The sequence below is a fragment of the Dendrobates tinctorius genome, unplaced genomic scaffold (assembly GCF_039654945.1).
Source record: "Dendrobates tinctorius isolate UK_male_01 unplaced genomic scaffold, ASM3965494v1 ptg000040l, whole genome shotgun sequence".
In the NCBI taxonomy this organism is placed as follows: Eukaryota; Metazoa; Chordata; class Amphibia; order Anura; family Dendrobatidae; genus Dendrobates; species Dendrobates tinctorius.
Window position 1 is genome coordinate 5,699,886 of NW_027361708.1, and position 19,014 is coordinate 5,718,899.

Here is a 19,014-nt window from a genome sequence, read left to right on the forward strand (position 1 = left end):
TAGCAACAAAAAGGTATGTGTGGCCAAAAAGTAATCCAAAAGAAAACCTAAAAACTATGACAATGCATATTGGAAAATAGTTGTGTCAAATAAACTAATATGAATGTCGATCCTGTCTTATCAATTACACAATTAGAAATAGTTCACATATACATCATTAGATAAACAGTGAATATCATGGGCGCTTTATGACTAAAACTGGCAAAAGTGATGTCTGGCGTGACAAGCAGGTAAAGTATTGACAATTGGGATACTGACCCTAGTTTTGGCCTGATAGTTTCCCTATCTTGCCAAGGTGGTTGGCATCCTAAAGAGTGATATGGCGCCCCAGCATATGGTCGGCTCACCCTCAATAACCCTGCTATACCCTACAAGGAGGTAGCACTACCATGAGTAAATGAACAACAAATAGGTATATGTGATCACAAATATCCCAATTGGTAACCTAAGGCTTCTTTGACAATACACCAAAGGAGATAGTCGTGTCCAAGACACATAAAATGTCAATCACATATCAATGATTCATTAGTAGTTCACATACTCCTCATCAAAATAGCAAGTATTATGAGCATTTTTCATACAGAACCAGATCCGAGTGTTGTCTGGATTATGATCCTGTGTAGTCCCCAGGTGACACATAAAGGTATATTGCACAAGCCCAATGACCTAGGACCGTCAAATAAGATGAACATTCCCGGAGATTTGCACTTTCAAACTAGCATATTTACAGAATTTCAGACATTGCACTTGCCCAATGGCCCCAAATAGTTAATACATGTCCTAGGGTATGCATATTAAAAAACAGGGACATAATAAATTATATCTTAACTGATAGCCCATCGGAAATATATAAAGACACAGAAACATGATCACACATAATAGCTAATATTGATAAATGATATTTATGAAGTACTTATTTGTAAATGTGCTAATGTCCATCCCAACGTGTTTCTCCCCCTCTCATGATAGGGGTCAATCAGGAGAACAGTGTACAAGACATCTATTTTCTATGAGGATATTCTCCCAAATTGAAGAGATGGCATGCTGACATATACCAAGTGCCTTTGGGAACCTGAGCATGATGACTACATCTACACCAACTCTAAAGCAGCATAGGTGATTTCAATGTGATTACTGCTTTCCAAAAAAAGTAAAAAATCGTGTTCCTTATTATTTTCTGTTACAAAAAAATGTAGACTTTTTGTAGTAGATAAATTGACCCCATGTCAAGTGGACATCCACATCCCATACATGACAGAAACAATAGGTTTCTTGGCCATAGAGGGGTTGCTCACTCATGCCACATATAGGAAGGGACATGTTAAGGTACTGTCACACTTAGCAATGTACCAGCGATCCTGACCAGCGATATGACGCGTCAGGATCGCTGATACATCGCTAAGTGGTCGCTAGTGAGCTGCTACACAGGCAGATCTCACCAGCGACATCGCTGGGGACGGGGGTCTCTACTTACTTGTCACACTAGGCGATCCTGCATCCTCCCGCCCGGCTCCACGCTCGCCTCTCCACAGGAAGTGCCGCAGGAAGCTGACGACGAGAAACAGTCCTGGACGTTCTCGCACGATCAGTGATAAGCAGCGGGGGAGCGATCGGAGGTAAGTATCACACACAGCGATATCGCTAGCAATATCGCTATAACGTCACAAGTTATAGCGATATTGCTAGCGATATCACTTAGTGTGACAGTACCTTTAGTCAAACTAAGTATGTAGATGCCTCTTTGAATCTTCTTCAGTTTCTCACCTTATAATTGTCTGCAGTTTCTCTGAATTGCTGCAGGGTTTTAGAGTAAAAAAATGCTGTTTCTAATGCCGCCTATGGTTGGGGAATGATGAGTCTCCTGACGGGTTACCTTTAAAACAGGAACACACCTTTTTTTGGTGCGAGGGCTACATGGTGAGGTTGAACTAACCCCATGGGCAGAAACAAAACATCATAATATAAATACACCATGTTCCAAATTATCATGCAAATTGGTTTTAAGTGTCATAGCGGTTTTTTTTTCCAATGAAACCCATTGATGGTATTGTATCTCAGGGTTATTTGGATCACTGAAATCAATTTCAGATACCTGTGATAATTAGTTTGCTATGTGAGCCCAATAAAAGGTAAACTGGATGTTCCACACAATTAAGCAGGCCACAGTTTTCACGTAACATGGGAAAGAAAAAGGATCTCTGCTGCTGAAAAGCATCAAATAGTGCAATGCCTTGGTCAAGGAATGAAAACATTAGATATTTCCCGAAAACTCAAGCATGATTATCATACTGCTAAGAGATTTGTGGCTGATTCTGAGAACAGACGTGTTCGTGCTATTAAAGGCAGAATGAGGAAGGTTTCTGCCAGGCAAGTTCATCGGAATAAGAGAGCAGCTGGTAAAAAGCCATTGCAAACCAGCAAACAGATATTTGAAGCTGCTGGTGCCTCAGGAGTCCCTCGAACCTCAAGGTGTAGGATCCTTCAAAGGCTTGCTGTGGTGCATAAACCTACTATTTGGCCACCCCTAAACAGTGCTCACAAGCAGAAATGGTTGCAGTGGGCCCAGACATACCTGAAGACTAATTTTCAAACAGTCTTGTTTACTGATGAGTGTCGAGCAACCCTGGATGGTCCAGAAGGATGGAGTAGTGGATGGTTGGTGGATGGCCACCATGTCCCAACAAGGCTGCGAAGTCAGCAAGTAGGTGGAGGAGTCATGTTTTGGGCTGGAAAAATGGGGAAACATCTGTTAGGGCCCTATAAGGTTCCTGAAGGTGTGAAAATGACCTCTGCAAAGTATATAGAATTTCTGACTCTCAACTTTCTTCCATGGTATAAAAGCAGAAACGTGCCTTCAGGAGCAAAATCATCTTCATGCATGATAATGCACCATCTCATGCTGCAAAGAATACCTCTGAGTCTATTGGCTGCTATGGGCATAAAATGAGATAAAATCATGGTGTGGCCACCATCTTCCCCTAACCTCAACCCTAATGAGAATCTTTGGAGTATCATCAAGCAAAAGATCCATGAAGGTGGGAGGCAGTTCACATCAAAACAGTAGCTCTGGGAGGCTATTCTGACTTCATGCAAAGAAATACAAGCAGAAACTCTCCAAAAACTCACAAGTTCAATGTATGCAAGAATTGTGAAGGTGATATCAAAGAAGGGTTCCTATGTTAACATGTAACTTGACCTGTTAGGATGTTTTGGAGTTAAATTGCTTTTTTGTTCAGTGAATGTGACCTCCTAATGCTGCAAATTCCACAAAAGAGCATTTTCAGTTCTTTACAACATATCAAATGTTTAGAAATTCTACTGTGCCTAATAATTTGGAACAGTGCATTTTGAGTTTTTATTCGTTTTAAAGATTATACTGTTATCATTGGGAGGTTTCTTCAATAAAATTCGATGTATACTCTAACAGGTGATGACTTTATTAGACTGACTGTCATTTGCACCGACCATTTAGAAAAATCAGAGAAAAATATAATTTGCATAATAATTTGGAACTTGATGTATATAAAAGGTGCTAATTCCTTTTTTAGGAAAACCCCCCTATTAGGGTGACAGAGGTCCTCTTTTTTTCCTTTATGCTATCAGAAAGGAGGAAACCTTGGATTCGGCTTTCTCTATTGTAGTTTATGCAAGATACTGGTAAAGTCAAGTGTTTCCATTCTTCCATAAACTACAATGATTGTGGCAGCACTCATACATGGCCACCTTTTTCCTTCATCTACTGTTTACCTAGATGACATGGTCGCAAAAATGGCCACATAATGCACCATTAATGTTACCTGAAACTCCTCTACTCCCTAACATAGACAATACATTTGCACAGCCAGTAGGCACTGAGGGCATCATATGGCTACCAGGCTACAGGGAGTGCATCGCTGCTTTAAAATATAGAAAATTGACTGCCTGCAGTTGTCAGGAGCATGTGAGTGTGAGCATTCAGTGTACACCAGCAAGGAATTAGCTGTGATCCGTGTTTTCTTTTATAGGGTCTAGTTTTTTAGGATCATAATATACAGTAGCGACCAAAAGTTTAGCATTTTTAAAAAAAAGTGTGATTACTTCTGCCAGTTTCCTGGAGATTTTAGTAAACTGGAAGACAATGGTTGTCAGCTATAAGGATGTAAGTTGTGTTTGACATCATTTTATCCCTTTATGTGTTAGTTTTCAAAAATTTTCTTTGTGTTTTTCGGTTAAAACATGGCAAAGACAAAGCCAAATTTATTACCAGATGTCAGGAGGATTATTATTCTGAGAGTGAAGTCAGACTAAAGCCAAAAAGAGGTAGCTATGGAATCCAACTGTTCTCAGTCAAGTGTCACGTATATTAAAAAAGAAAAAGAAGGTTATGAAACAGGTGACAAACCTAGAAGTGGACAACCATGGAAAACTTCCTCGAAAGTTGATCACATTATTAAAAAAAAGTCAGTATCTGATGTCCATAACAGTGCTGTACAGATTTTGCACAAAATAAATGAATAATATGGGGTTAAAGTGAGTCACTAAAATGTGGTGTGACGGCTAAGACCAGTAGGGTTGAATGCACAAGTTCCAGTCAAGAAGCCTTTCACTTCCAGTCAAGAAGCCTTTCACTTCCAGTCAAGAAGCCTTTCGGAAGATCTGACTTGAGTTTGCCTAAGAACACAGCCAATGGAAAGGGTCAGATTGGTCTAAGGTGTTTTCGTCGGATGAATCCAAGTTCAATCTGTTTGGTAGTGATGGCGAGCACTATATATCACCTAATCAGAAAATGTAATGATGTAAGTTACCAAACACCTACAGTGAAACATGGTGGCAATGTCATGGTTTGGGACTGCTTCTCTGCATCTGCCATTGGCACTCTGCATAGAATTGATGGAAATATGAATGTTTCCATGTACAAGGATATACTGGAGAATGTAATGCTGCCACATGGTAAAAGCCAAAGTAGGCAGGGGCTGGAAATTCCAGCAAGACAATGATACTAAGCACACATCCAATTTTGTGAAATCCAATTTCTTGAAATCCCATCAACTATGCTGTAACATCTGGCAGCTGCAGGTTGGATGCTGCGGATGTACGCAGCGTCCAAACCACAGCATTTACTGAGAATGAGAATATACCTGATTTTGTGATCAATAACTAGTATATGCAAAACTTTTCGGTCATTTTTCTTTAGTTAAATGACTATACCTGTATTCTAAAGCATTTTGGTTAAAATTAAGGTCTTGCATGACAACAACTTCATGCACTTTCAATTCATCACCAGGAAAATGCATCACAACAAACAGACAGAAGTAATCACACCTTTAAAAAAAAGCAAAACTTCTGGTTGCTACCGTAGTTAGAATGGAAAAACACCTTGTTAAAATGTACCATATATACTTGAGTATAAGCTGCCCTGCGTATAAGCCGAGGCCCCTAATTTTACCATAAAAAACTGGGAAAACTTATTGACTCGAGTATAAGCCTTGGGTAGGAAATGCAGCAGCTGCTGGTAAATTTCAAAAATAAAAATAGATACCAATAAAAGTAAAATTAATTGAGACATCAGTAGGTTAAATGTTTTTGAATATCCATATTGAATCAGGAGCCCCATATAATGCTCCATACAGTTCATAATGGGCCCCATAAGATGCTTTATGCAAAATACGCTTCATATAATGCTCCATAAAGTTCAAGATGGGCCCCATAAGATGCTCCATACAAAATACGCCCCATATAATGCTCCATACAGTTCATGATGGACCCCATGAGATGCTCCATACAAAAAATATGCCCCATGTAATGCTGAACAAAGGTCAATAATGGCCCCATAGGATGATCCATAGAATAATATGTCCCATATGCTGCTCCATAAAGGTTGATGGCCTTATAAGATTGCTCTATAGAATAATATACCCCATATAATGCTCCATAAAGGTTTATGGCCCCATAAGACGCTCCAATGAAATATATATGCCCCATATGCTGCTCCATAAAGGTTAATGGCCCCATAAGATGCTCCATAGAATAATATGCCCCATATAATGCTCTATAAAGGTTGATGGCCCCATAAGATGCTCCATAGAATATGCCCCATATAATGCTCCATGAAGGTTGATGGCCCCATAAGATGCTCCATAGATATATATGCCCCATATGCTGCTGCAATTAAAACTAAAAAAATGACATATTCACCTCTCGTCGCTGGGGGCCAGGTGCTGGTGTCCTGAGCAGGCGGGGACACTGGCGCGCTATGGGGGCCAGGTGCCGGTGTCCCTGCTTGCTCAGAGCCCCAGCACCTGTGATATTCACCTGTCCCCGTTCCACTGCCGCATGCCGTTCTGTCTTCCGGGTCTCTGCAGTGACTGTTCAGGCAGAGGGCGCGCACTAACCACATTATCGCGCCCTCTGACCTAAACGTCACAGCCAGAGGACGCAGAAGACAGAGCGGTGCGTGGCAGAACGGGGACAGGTGAATATTGCATGGCTCCCCCCGTCCTCCCCATCATACTCACCCCCTCCTGGTGCAGTCTCTGCAGTCCTTGCTTCTCTGATGGTCTCCGGTGCTGCAGCTCTTCATGTGTATGAGCATATTCATTACTATAATGAGCGGTACCACATGACCGCTGTACACAGGAAGAGCTGCGGCGCCGGAGACCATCAGAGAAGCAGGGACTGCAGAGACCACACCAAGAGGGGGTGAGTATGATCTGACAGCCGTGCTCCCCCTTCCCTGCTGACCTCCTGGGACAATACCTCAAGTAGACACTGAAAGGGGCATTTTTCCGCCTAAAAAATGGGCTGCCGCTCAGATCCAAGCCACTGCTGCGATCCCAACCGCCGCTTGGATCCTAGCTGCTGCTCGGATCCAGGCTGCCGCTGTGATTCCGAACGCCGCTGCGATCCCCACCGCCGCTGGGATCCCGGCTGCTGCTTGAATCCCAGCCGCAGCTCAGATCCCAGCTGCCGCTCGGATCCAGGCCGCCGCTGCATTCACGAGGCTGTGAAAGGGGTGTAACAAGGGAATATAATGAGAGGGGTGCAATTAAGGGGGTATAATGAGAGGGTGTAATGAAGGGGTGTAATGATGGGGTGTAATGAGAGGGTGTAATGAGGGGGGAGTAATGAGAGGGATGCCTCTGCCGGACCCCCACCAGGACCCACCGCCTTACTACACGCGCCGGATCCTGCCCACCCACCCACTTCCCTGCAGTCACAGCCGTCAGGAAAGACCGTGGCTTGATGCCTGTGCTGGAGATTGGGTGCGCACACCATCTCCAGCACAGGCCGCTTTCCTGACAGTTGTGACTGCATGGAAGTGGGTGGGCCACCACCCCCAGCGCCACAAAGCTGCCCCCATCGTGATATTACTGCCCTCCCGATGTGATAGCATCGGGCACACATCTAGTTTTTTATAATATTTATTCTGAAAATTATTAATAGCAGCAAAATTTTTTTCCAGAAGACTATGTTGTTTTAATTTGTCTACAATGTCAGAGAATTTGGGAATTTGTTCTTTCTTCCAGCAAGAAGCTAAATAATTCTTAAGAGCAAGGAAAACACTTTTTGTTTGTTTATAGGGTGTTCTAGGGTTCCTAGGGTTACCGTCGTTGAGCGGGGGTCCACATCATCAACAACTAGGGTGCCAACCTCCGCAGTCAGGTAGGGTCAGTGTTAGGGCCCAATAGGGTGAGACTAGTTCCCCCTTTTTTTGATTTGTGTATCTATTTAGATTTTTGAATTCTGATATTTTAATCATCGAATTAAAATGTATTTTTTAGGGGTTTTTCTTTTTCTTTTTGTTTTTGTGAATAGTATGAAATGTGTCTATCTGAATGAGGCCATTGAATGTCCTTGTCTACTTCTTGCCTCTGATTGAAGGCATTTGGGAAGCAATTACATTCCGCACTAATCATTTAATGTACCTCCAAAGCTAACAGATTGTATTAAGTAGTTTTGATTATCAGATAAATACATATTTATCTCTTTTTTTTTTAAATCTCAGCATTTTCAAGAGAAGTTACACTGGCTTCATCCCATCACAACTGCCTGCTGTATATAAACTGCCAAGGAGGCATGCCACTGCAACTTCTGCATCCATTGCTCTGTGAACCGAGTGCACGTCAAGTAAACATTATTAATAACTTTTGATTAGTAAAATGATTGATGTAGTAATATATGTTGTGTTTCCCATGTGAGCATTTTGTTTGACAGCTTGTTCACATAAATACACTCCAGTGGGTTTATCAGATTTCTATTTGCCTTTCAATGGTGTTTTTTGTGCCTGGAATGCCTCAAACTATAATGCATAATCAAGATATTCTTTGATTTTTATGTACTCTTCTCTTTTTCTTTCTTTCTTTAAATTTACATAGTTTAATATCCAACATTACTATCAACCATGATCAGTGTTGGACTGAGTGCCAAGGGTCTGCCAGTAAGTCCAGTGCCCCACTATTCAGCTACATACAAACATGACTTTACCCACATTCTCAAATTTTTATAGTAATACCCTGGGTTGGTGGATAAAACAAGACGCATCCTGCCTTTGTTTATTAACAGTGAATCATGTATATTGTGACTAGTACTGCTCATATAAGAAGGAGGTGGCCCATTGCTGCATGGGGGCCCACCGGAGGACTCTCCTGTTCTCCTCTGGGCCAGTCTGAGCCTGGCTATGTTTCCTTCACCACTGTTTACAACACCATAGCCATGGGCTTTCGGTGTGCACAGGGCCATACTAATGCACATGTCCAGATTTTATTTTCTGCTGCCGTGAGAATTTAGTATCGCTTGCCTCATGGATAACATTTATGCTCTACTTTTAAGAGAACCTGACGGCTGATACATGCTGCTCAATCTACGAGAAGCATGCATCAGGCTCTGGCAGCATGATTTCAGCCAGGTATGTTTGACTCTAAAACGATGCAACTTTTCTGAGAAAAATATACTTTAAAAGTCACCATGCACCAAATCGCACTGTAGAGTAGTCAGGCAGGTGGGTCTCTGGGAGCTTCTCCCCGTCCACTGCCCAGGAGTCACAGGTCTCTTCCAATATGTGCATGTAGACAGAGACCTGTCACTTTAGGGAAGCTTGTAGGGAGAAACCGCCGAGGACCCACCTATCTGACTACTCTATAGAGCGGTTCTGTCCATGGTGGCTTTAAAGTATGTTTTTCTTAAAAATGCTGCATTGTTTCGAGTCAAACTTACCTGGCTGGTATCATATTGCCAGTGACTGATACATGCTGCATGTAGATCGAGCAGCACCTACCAGCTGTCAGGATCTCTTTCAGATCCAATACCATAGCTATGTACTACACTTCTTCTGCTGCTCTTTAACTTCCTTAAAGGGTATCTATCACCAGCATGATGTAGGGACAAAGACTTTTATTTCAGTGATGCAGTGATTGCTGCAGTTTTGATAAAATCACTGCTTTTATCTGCCGCAGATCTACCAGTTCTTGGATTGCTCAGCTCTGTATAACCCCACCCACATCACTGATTGGTAGTTTTCTGGGTACTCTGTGCATAGGCAGAAGGCTGCCGGGGGTGACATTGTACAGAGCTCTTGAATATGGAGGACTACAAGGCAGGAGGTTTAATTGTCCACTAGTGATAACCTGCTCATGAAACAATGATTTTACTAAAACTACAGCAAGTAGCCTAGTGAATCATACATTGCTGGAATCAGTGTCTCCCAACATTATACCCTTTCAGATTAGGTAGCAAAAATCTGGTGACAGATTCCCTATAACATATACAGGGCTTCTCAGAAAATTAGAATATAATCAAAAAGTTAATTTATTTCAGTTCTTCAATACAAAAAGTGAAACCCATATATTATAGAGTCATTACAAACAGAGCGATCTATTTCCAGTGTTTATTTCTGTTAATGTTGATGAGATGATTATGGCTTACAGATAATGAAAACCCAAAAGTCATTATCTCAGTAAATTAGAATACTTTATAACACCAGCTTGAAAAAATTATTTTAAAATCCGAAATGTTGGCGGCCTACTGAAATGTATGTTCAGTAAATGCACTCAGTACTTGGTCATTTTACATCAATTATTGCATCAATGTGGCGTAGCATGGAAGCGATCAGCCTGTGGCACTGCTGAGGTGTTATGGAAGCCCAGTTGCCTTGATAGCAGCCTTCAGCTCGTCTGCATTGTTTGGTCTGGTATCTCATCTTCCACTTGACAATACCCCATAGATTCTCTTTGTGGTTAAGGTCAGGTGAGTTTGCTGGCCAATCAAGCACAGTGATACTGTTGTTTTAAAAACAGATATTGGTACTTTTGGCAGTGTGGACAGGTGCCACGTCCTGCTGGAGAATGAATTGTCCATCTTCAAAAAGCTTGTCAGCAGAAGGAAGCATGAAGTGGTCTAATATTTCCTAGTAGACCTCTGTGCTGACTTTGGTCTTGATAAAACACAGAGGACCTACACCAGCAGATGACATGGCTCCCCAAACCATCACTGATTGCGGAAACTTCACACTAGAACTCAAGCAGCTTGGATTGTGGCCTCTCCACTCTTCCTCCAGACTCTGAGACCTTGATTTCCAAATTAAATGCAAAATTTACTTTCATCTGAAAACAACACCTTGGATCACTGAGCAACAGTCAAGTTCTTTTTCTTCTTGGCCTCCAGCAGCAGTCCACTCCTTGTGAATCTCCCCCAAATTTTTGAATGGCCTTTTCTTAACAATCCTTTCAAGGCTGCGGTTATCCCGGTTGCTTGTGTACCTTTTTCTACCACATTTTTTTCCTTCTAATCAACTTTCCATTAATATACTTGGATACAGCACTCTGTGAACAGCCAGCTTCTTTAGCAATGACCTTTTGTGGCTTACCTTCCTTGTGGAGTATATCAATGACTGCCTTCTGGACATCTGTCAAGTCAGCAGGCTTCCCCATGATTGTGGAGCCTACTTAAACAGACTAAGCAACCTTTCTAAACGCTTAGGAAGCCTTTGTTTTTTGTTAATTATTCTAAATGACAGATAATGACTTTTGGGTTTTCATTGGCTGTAAGCCATATTTATGAACATTAATTAACATAAATAAATAAATCACTTATAGTCCAAAAACAGACTATAAGTGATTTATTTTTTGGCGTGCATCTGGATTCCCTCAGTAGTCTGGTGTCCAGCCTACATTCCGGTAGATTTCAATCTCAGCTGAGATAACCACAGAAGTGCCGGCAGCACACCTCTTTTTAAATGGTATTAACATAAATAAAAACTTGTAATAGATCACTCTGTTTGTAATGACTATTATATAATACATGAGTTTCACTTTTACAGTATATTGGAAAAATAAAATAAATTAACTTTTTGCTGATATTCTAATTTTGTGAGAAGCACCTGTATATCAAGGGGTGAGGTGATGTTAAAGGGAATCTGTCACCCTTCTTTTGGCCTATGAGCTGCTGGCATTGACATCTGGGGCTTATCTACAACATTCTGTAATGCTCACCCGGGGGGCAGTCCGGTCTGATGGGTGTCGCGGTCCGGTTCGGCGCCTCCAATCTTCATACGATGCCATCCTCTTCTTCCTTTCCTGTCGTGGCTCCGTCGCAGGCACACTGCTCTGCCCTGTTGAGGGCAGAGCAGAGTCCTGCAGTGCGCAGGCACCGAGAGAGGTCAGAGAGGTCCGGCGCCTGCGCACTGCAGTATTCTGCTCTGTCCTCAAGATGACTGCATCGTATGAAGATGGGAGGCGTCGGACCGGACGGCGACACCCATCAGACCGGACCGGACACCAGGGTGAGTATAATTTAACTCTTTTTTCTTATCTTTCAGGTTACATCGGGGGCTTATCTACAGCATTACAGAATGCTGTAGATAAGCCCATGATGTCGATGCTGGCAGCTCATAGGCCAAAAAAAGGGTGACAGATTCCCTTTAAGGGACAGGAAATTTGTGTTCCATACTATCCACACTGTAATGTACCTTCTCACAACTCAAATATTCCTGAAAGCCAAATATTACCCCTTTCCTACTAATGCAGCTGTGTCACGTAGTGCAGCTCAACCACATTCACTTATGTGTACCAAACACAGCCACTTGGACTTGCTGGAGGGCTTTTTCTGGTACCGGAAATATCAGGACGTGTGAAACCGGCCTGATATGGATTTTTAATTATAAAAATGTAAGATTTTAAAATTCATAAAAGACATACAATGTAAAGGGATCTCATACTACTAGAAAAAAATGCTACAAGGTTCTGGGACTGGATTCCACCTCTCCCATTTCCACCACATAGAAGACACATTAGAGATTGGAAGGGTGTGTTCTTGTCATACTTCTGTTATTTAACTGAAAAAATTAAACTGGAGTACAAGTTGGCATGCATGCAAAATAGGAGCATGTTCTGTTGGCCCTTATTCACACAGCATATCACTATGACACATGGGAAGGTTTTAATATTAGAAGTTAGGACCATCCTGAACTTGGGTACACCTTGATGCTGGTTGGATGGCTTTTATGCTTTTTTGATCAAAAACAGTGATTGCCAAGTACCCAATGTTATTTATATGCATTATTGCTTTTACTTATACATTTACAACGGGGTATTTTTCATTTTGTTTCTGTCTTGGGTTTTATCTACTGTTTTTTGCATGCATTTTGTAGTAGGTAGCTCATTCTGTACAAACTCCTCTTTACAAGAACATGGCAGTAATCATCCGTAGGGTGCTGGAAACTATAACATTGGCATGGGTGCCTCATAGCTACACCCAATAGGTGCATGGCATTGGAAAGGGGGTGGGTTTTAGACAACTACTGCTGCTCTCTTTTCACATGGACACAGCAGTTTGCAAGAGAAGACAGAATTGAGGGCCAATGCCTAAAGTGGTCTAAAAATCAAACATGTGGTAGGCAATTTGCTTAAAAAAAAAACAGAAAAACAATAACACAACCTTAGGTATATTTTTTAGTAAAATATATAACAAATATGTTAAGAAATGTTGATTACATATTTGTCCAATAGTAAAACAATTGTTTAATTCAGAGACATTACTTATCAATAATTAGAAGAAACGAGCAGCATAACTGCATGAAAAATTCTATGAAAATAAACTTTGCAGTAACAGTAGCATTTTGTGACTCAATTACATTTATTAACCAAATCTGTAATGATGGATTTTTTTTTAGCCCACTGAGACCGATTCAACTAAAAAGCACAAAGTCTCAACTTAAATAAGAATATGTGATACATCAAAACTCAAGCATATGAACCATCTTAAAGGTATTTTAGGCTAAAGAGGCATTTTTAAGTCATTCTATATGACTGCAGATTGCCAAATAGTGAAAGTGCGCAATATGCATACTGTCAAGATTTCACCCAGCACAAGGGGCAGTCACGTGACCACATGGGTGTGACTCGATTACATTCTCTCTGGAATAACCACTCATGGAGAGAAATAGAAGTGAATCCTGGCAGTGTGTACATTGCTCACTGTCAAGATTCAGCAATCTGGAGTCACTCTATTGCTGAATGTGGACAGTGCGCAATGTGCATATTCTATTACCTTTGGAAAACCCCTTTTAATTAGTATCTGCATTCTTTAACAACAACATTACAACATTTGTCTTGTTTCTAGATGAGACATTCGTAAGTGCAATACCTATTTGCACACTATAATAACTGACAAATATTATATAAAAATCCCCAACATTATCTATCTATATATGCACACAATAGCATTTAGAGAGGGCTACATGACATTGAATCAAAGCTGACATAGCTCAAGGTCGAAGGCCTTATAGCCATATTTTCTATGTTTTTTCAGCAAAAATGTGTCAAAGTTTTTAAAATCTCTATTAAAAGCAAATAATCTGCATAGTCAGGTTCTATACTGATGTCTCCTATTCTGCATGCCCTTCACATGCCAAAGGTTTGTACATGGAATGGTTTCTCAGCTGTTCTACATTCCGACGGTGCATTGTACTTTCCTGCCTACTGGAAGCCTGGCCGAACATCGCTACTTCTGTCAATCTATCATCCTGCAATCAATACTCACCCATCGCTGTCGTAAATATCAAGAGGGGAGATGTGAAAATTAAAAAAAAAATGCAGCCTATAGAGATGATCTGTCCCTTACAGCTTGCAGGCTGTGAGTAAGGGATAGATTTTTGTATCTCTCTCTTGCTCCCTCTGTTTCTGTCTCCCTCCCTTTCCCTTTTCAATGACCCAGCTCCTCAAATGCGTTTAATACCCCCTAATTACTTAATCCCTGATGACAGCTTACATGGAAGCATTGAATGGTGTTGAGCTGAGATGTAAACATAGGAATAACATTGCAGCATGGTGGCAGATGCCTTACAAACTCCATTCTCTATTTCCTGTGAATTTTATTTCATCTCTCCGAGCCGCGTATTATTTAGCTAGACACATTTACAATGGGAATCCTTCCTCTATTCTTTGTGCCGCACTATAAATAGATTTCTTTTCGAGGGTGGGATATTGCTACAGTAGAGACATGATATATGAGGAGAAAAACATAGAAATTATGGGGGTGAGACACTGATAGAAAATAAATGTCTAGGGATTTTTAACCACTTCCCAACAATAGAGATAGGGACAGTGACTTAAGAGAGTTTCAAGGGAATCTGTCACCTATTTTTTGCCCTATCAGATAAGAAAAACAAGATATACCCACCCGGGCGTCCGGTCCTATGGGTGTCGCTGTCGGCTCCAGCGCCTCCCATCTTTTAGCAAAGCTGTCCTACTTCTTACTTCTGCCGCAGCTCTGGCGCAGGCGTACTTTATTGGCCCTGTTGAGGGCAGAGTATAGTACTGCAGTGCGCAGGCGCCGGACCTCACTGACCTTTCCTATCTCCTGTGCACTGCAGTACTTTAAAGTACACCTGTGCAGGAGCCGCGGCAGAAGTAAGAAGGAGGATGTCATCGTTAGAAGATGGGAGGCGCCGGACCGGACTGCTACACTCACCACACCAGACCGTGCCCCCCGGTAAGTATAATCTAATCTAACTCGTTTTTCTTATCTTTCAGGTTACATCGGGGGCTTATCTACAGCATTAGAGAATGCTGTAGATAAGCCCCTGATGGTGGTGGCGGCAGCTGATAGAGCTAAAAATAGGTGACAGATTCCCTTTAAAGAGTCAAGGCTTTCAATATCTCTGAGTAATGACAATGGGTTTGTCAATAGGAATGAACCCTTTACATTAGATATAGAAGATGTCCAAATAGTAGAGAGAGCGGATCAATTGGTTTCTTGTAAGTATCTTTCAAATTGCTAGTCAAGTACTAAAAGCTAACGTGCCCTTTATGTAACTAGCATGGGCACTGTAGAGTTGACAGAGTAGACTAAATCGGGACGATTGCTGAGAAAATACATGATACCTTTTGTTTTTTTTTTACCGGTCTCCAAGTAAACAGCAGCCCACCACTTGGAAATGGCACTATAGATTTTTATTATGAGTCACAGCATTTTTCAGGGCTTTGAATCCCCTTCTTTTAATGATAATGCTATATAGGGAATGTTGACATACAGATATCCATATCCAGGCAGCTCCCACTAATAGCTGCAGAATGGACCTCTGTACCTGATCAGAGAAAAGAAAGAGATTTTAGGATTTTTGTAACATGAACAGCGATCCCGTGACATACAGATGCTGCTGCAGCTTCTATTTCCTATACATGTTTATAGCAGGGGGTGCGAGATCCTTGGTCTGTATGGTGATTCAGCCCAGGCGGGATGTGCATGGCTGTTCTTGTTCTGATGTGTGTGCAGAGAAAAGAGGCATTAGGCTGAATGGCCACCTGTCTAAAGAAGCGGATTTGTGAAATTTAAATAGCCCCTGCAAAAGTAGAGGTGCCTTACAAAGCATCTCAACCCTTTACCAACATATGCCATACAGGCATCGCTCCCAATTGTTCCAGATTCAATGGGACTGTCCTGATTTAAGGGCTCAGTCCTGCTGTTCCAGCATGTAAGGGCTATTATCCCAACTTCTACTACTAACCTCTCTCTGTCATCACTCCGCCTCTCCTCTTCCTCAGGGGCAGAGCAACATATCACTGCATAAATTAGAATATTCACCTATTCTTGTGATCAGCATCCCTGGGACTTAAACTAGTACCCCCATGGTCACATGCTCTATATATGAGCCTCAGCCCACAATGATGTAGATGAGAGAATTTGGTAATCTTTAACTGTATTGCAGGCAGTGACCCTAGATGCAGATTATACATGTACAGTACATTGGATACAGCAGTGTATTTAAATCATAGAATCATAGAATCATAGAATCGTAGAGTTGGAAGGGACCTCCTGGGCCATCTGGTCCAACCCCCTGCTCAAAGCAGGATTCGCTAAATCATCCCAGTCAGATGTCTGTCCAGCCTCTGTTTGAAGACTTCCATTGAAGGAGAACTCACCACTTCTCGTGGCAGCCTGTTCCACTCATTGATCACTCTAACTGTCAAAAAGTTTTTTCTAATATCTAATCTGTGTCTCCTCCCATTCAGTTTCATCCCATTGCTTCTAGTCTTTCCTTGTGCAAATGAGAATAAAGTTGATCCTTCTACAATGTGACAGCCCTTTAGATATTTGTAGACAGCTATTAAGTCTCCTCTCAGTCTTCTCTTTTGCAAACTAAACATTCCCAAATCCTGCAACCTTTCCTCATAAGACAGGGTTTGCAGACCGGTCACCATTCACATTTCTATGTTCTCTGTATACTAGAGGTGGAGGAAAAGGTCAGATTTTTTTTGTATAAAACTACTAAAAATAATAAAAGAAATTACAAAACTTCTCCCCAGTATTTGAACCTACAACTTTCAACATTACAGTGAAGTGATAAAGCTGGTGAGCCACAGGATTTAGTAATGTAACAAAGAGAGTTTTGTGTACTTGATGATCTTATAAAATTACTAAAAAATAATGCAAAACACTTGACAATGAAAAAATGTCATGTTTAATGAGTTTTTTTTATTCTTAACATTTCATGTAAGCAAAATACAAGACATACTGGTGCATCTCACAAAAATTAGAATATCATCAAAAAGTTAATTTATTTCAGTTCTTCAATACAAAAAGTGAAACTCATGTATTATGTAGAGTCATTACAAATAGAGTGATCTATTTCAAGTGTTTATTTGTATTAATGTTGATGATTATGGTTTACAGCCAATGAAAACCCAAAAGTCATTATCTCAGTAAAATAGAATACTTTATAACACCTCTTAGGGCTGGCAAAACGCACCAAGTAGTATGAAGATGGTAATAAGGTGCGTTCGCAGCCCAAGGTCCACCGTGCAGAGATGTTAACTACTGCTCGGTCATGGCGGACACAAGATGGCGGTATCGCACTGGACACACATGGGTTAAAAGCCACCCAGTGTGTAGTCGCGACTGGCTCTGTTGCTTCACAAAGCTACGGTACCGCATAACACAGATGCCATACCCTGTTTACTGTCACAGGGCACAGCTGAGTCAACGCTAGTGTACGGTCTCAAGACTCTGCCCCAAGGACATGGGGTAAGAGCCTCTCTAGTCCCACTAAGTGCATGGCGTTGCACCTGCAAACGCCACTAATAGGTGCTGGCTACTGTGGAGTGCAGACAAAGTACACAGTGACGCACAGGCAAGCCACTACTGAAGCTAGGCCCTGACTCTGCCTCCTACCTGAACTATCAGCCTAGGCACTAACTGGCAAGACTGATCAACACATGCGTACCAAGGGTAGGGGTTCATAATGAGTCATTCACCAGAGACATTCATATGTGCATAGAACATTCACTCCACATGGTCTATACTAGCAGATGGCCGTGCGGCCATGCGATCCTTTTATAACTGCAGCCTTCCAGGACCTTGCTGATGACCCAATCTGAGCTGCTTGAGGACCTGAGCATGTGACCTCCGACTTCCAATGAGCGGTCGTCTCATGAGCATGCTCAGATGGAGAAAAACAGGACTATTATGGGCTGAGAGCCACACTAAGTCACCAGGAGCAAAGGTCGGAGCGAGGCGCCGTGTGCATCGGCGGAAACCCTCATTCTCTCCATGGAGGTCCGGATGGGATCCTGTGTGTGGTCCCAAATGTCACGTGCCTCCACCGCCCAGTCTGCCACTCTAGAGTCAGTGGAAGACACGGGCATGGGCACAAGAACCTGCGGATGCTGGCCATAGTTAAGGAGGAATGGGGTTTGCCCAGTGTAATCAGCTATAGCATTGTTCAGCAGAAACTCCACCCACGGTAGCAAAGATGCCCAGTCATCCTGCCTGGCCGAAACGAAATGTTGCAGATACGTGACCAGGGTCTGGTTGGCACTCTCTACCAACCCATTCTTCTTGGGATGGTAAGCTCACGAGAGATTCAACTCAATGCTGAGTACGCGACAAAGCTCTCTCCAGAACCGAGACGCAAACTGGGGACCCCGGTCACTGACGATTTTGTCAGGCATACTGTGTAGGCGAAAAACATGCTTAATGAGCAACGCCGCCAAGACCCATGCAGGAGGTACCCATGGAAGGGGCACCAGGTGCACCATTTTGGAAAAATGGTCGGTGACTCCCCAGATGACTGTGCAGCTATGGGACTTGGGTAAGCCCACCACAAAGTCCATCCTGACCATTTCCCAGGGCCTGTCTGCCACCGGCAGGGGGTAAGTAGCCCAGCAGGCTGATGTCGAGAAGACCTACTGTATTCTTAGAGCAGGAGACACACGCTCGAATATAGTCTCCGACGTCACGGGCCATATGTGGCCACCAGTACGTCCTCGCCAGAAGCTCAGATGTCCTCTTGGTCCCAAAATGTCCACCCACCCTGGACGAGTGAGCCCAAGAGAGATCCTCATGTCGCAAATTAGGTGGCACAAAAGTCTTGCCGGGGGCACAGACTCAAGCGAAACTGGGGCCACGGTCCTCAGGCTCTCAGAAGGGACAATTAACCGAGGCTCCTCTGATGATGATGATGACACTACGGAGCGGGAGAGAGCATCGGCACAAATTTTCTTCTCCCCGGAGAGAAAATGGAGGGTGAAATGGAACTGGGAG

General features: G+C 42.4%; 1 protein-coding gene across 3 annotated transcripts in view; it reads right to left on the bottom strand.

Annotated features, from left to right (window-relative positions):
* LOC141088663 (rap1 GTPase-GDP dissociation stimulator 1-A-like) overlaps positions 1-14,146 on the bottom strand; it is a 327,771-nt gene extending 313,625 nt beyond the window's left edge. The window contains exon 1 of one of the 3 annotated variants that reach the window (XM_073574813.1): positions 14,014-14,146. In XM_073574813.1, coding sequence (XP_073430914.1) covers positions 14,014-14,017 — 4 coding nt within the window. In that variant the 5' untranslated portion in view covers positions 14,018-14,146. The remainder of the gene's footprint in view (positions 1-14,013) is intronic. The other 2 variants (XM_073574814.1, XM_073574812.1) reach the window with 2 other exon arrangements.
* Between the last annotated feature and the right edge of the window lie 4,868 nt (positions 14,147-19,014).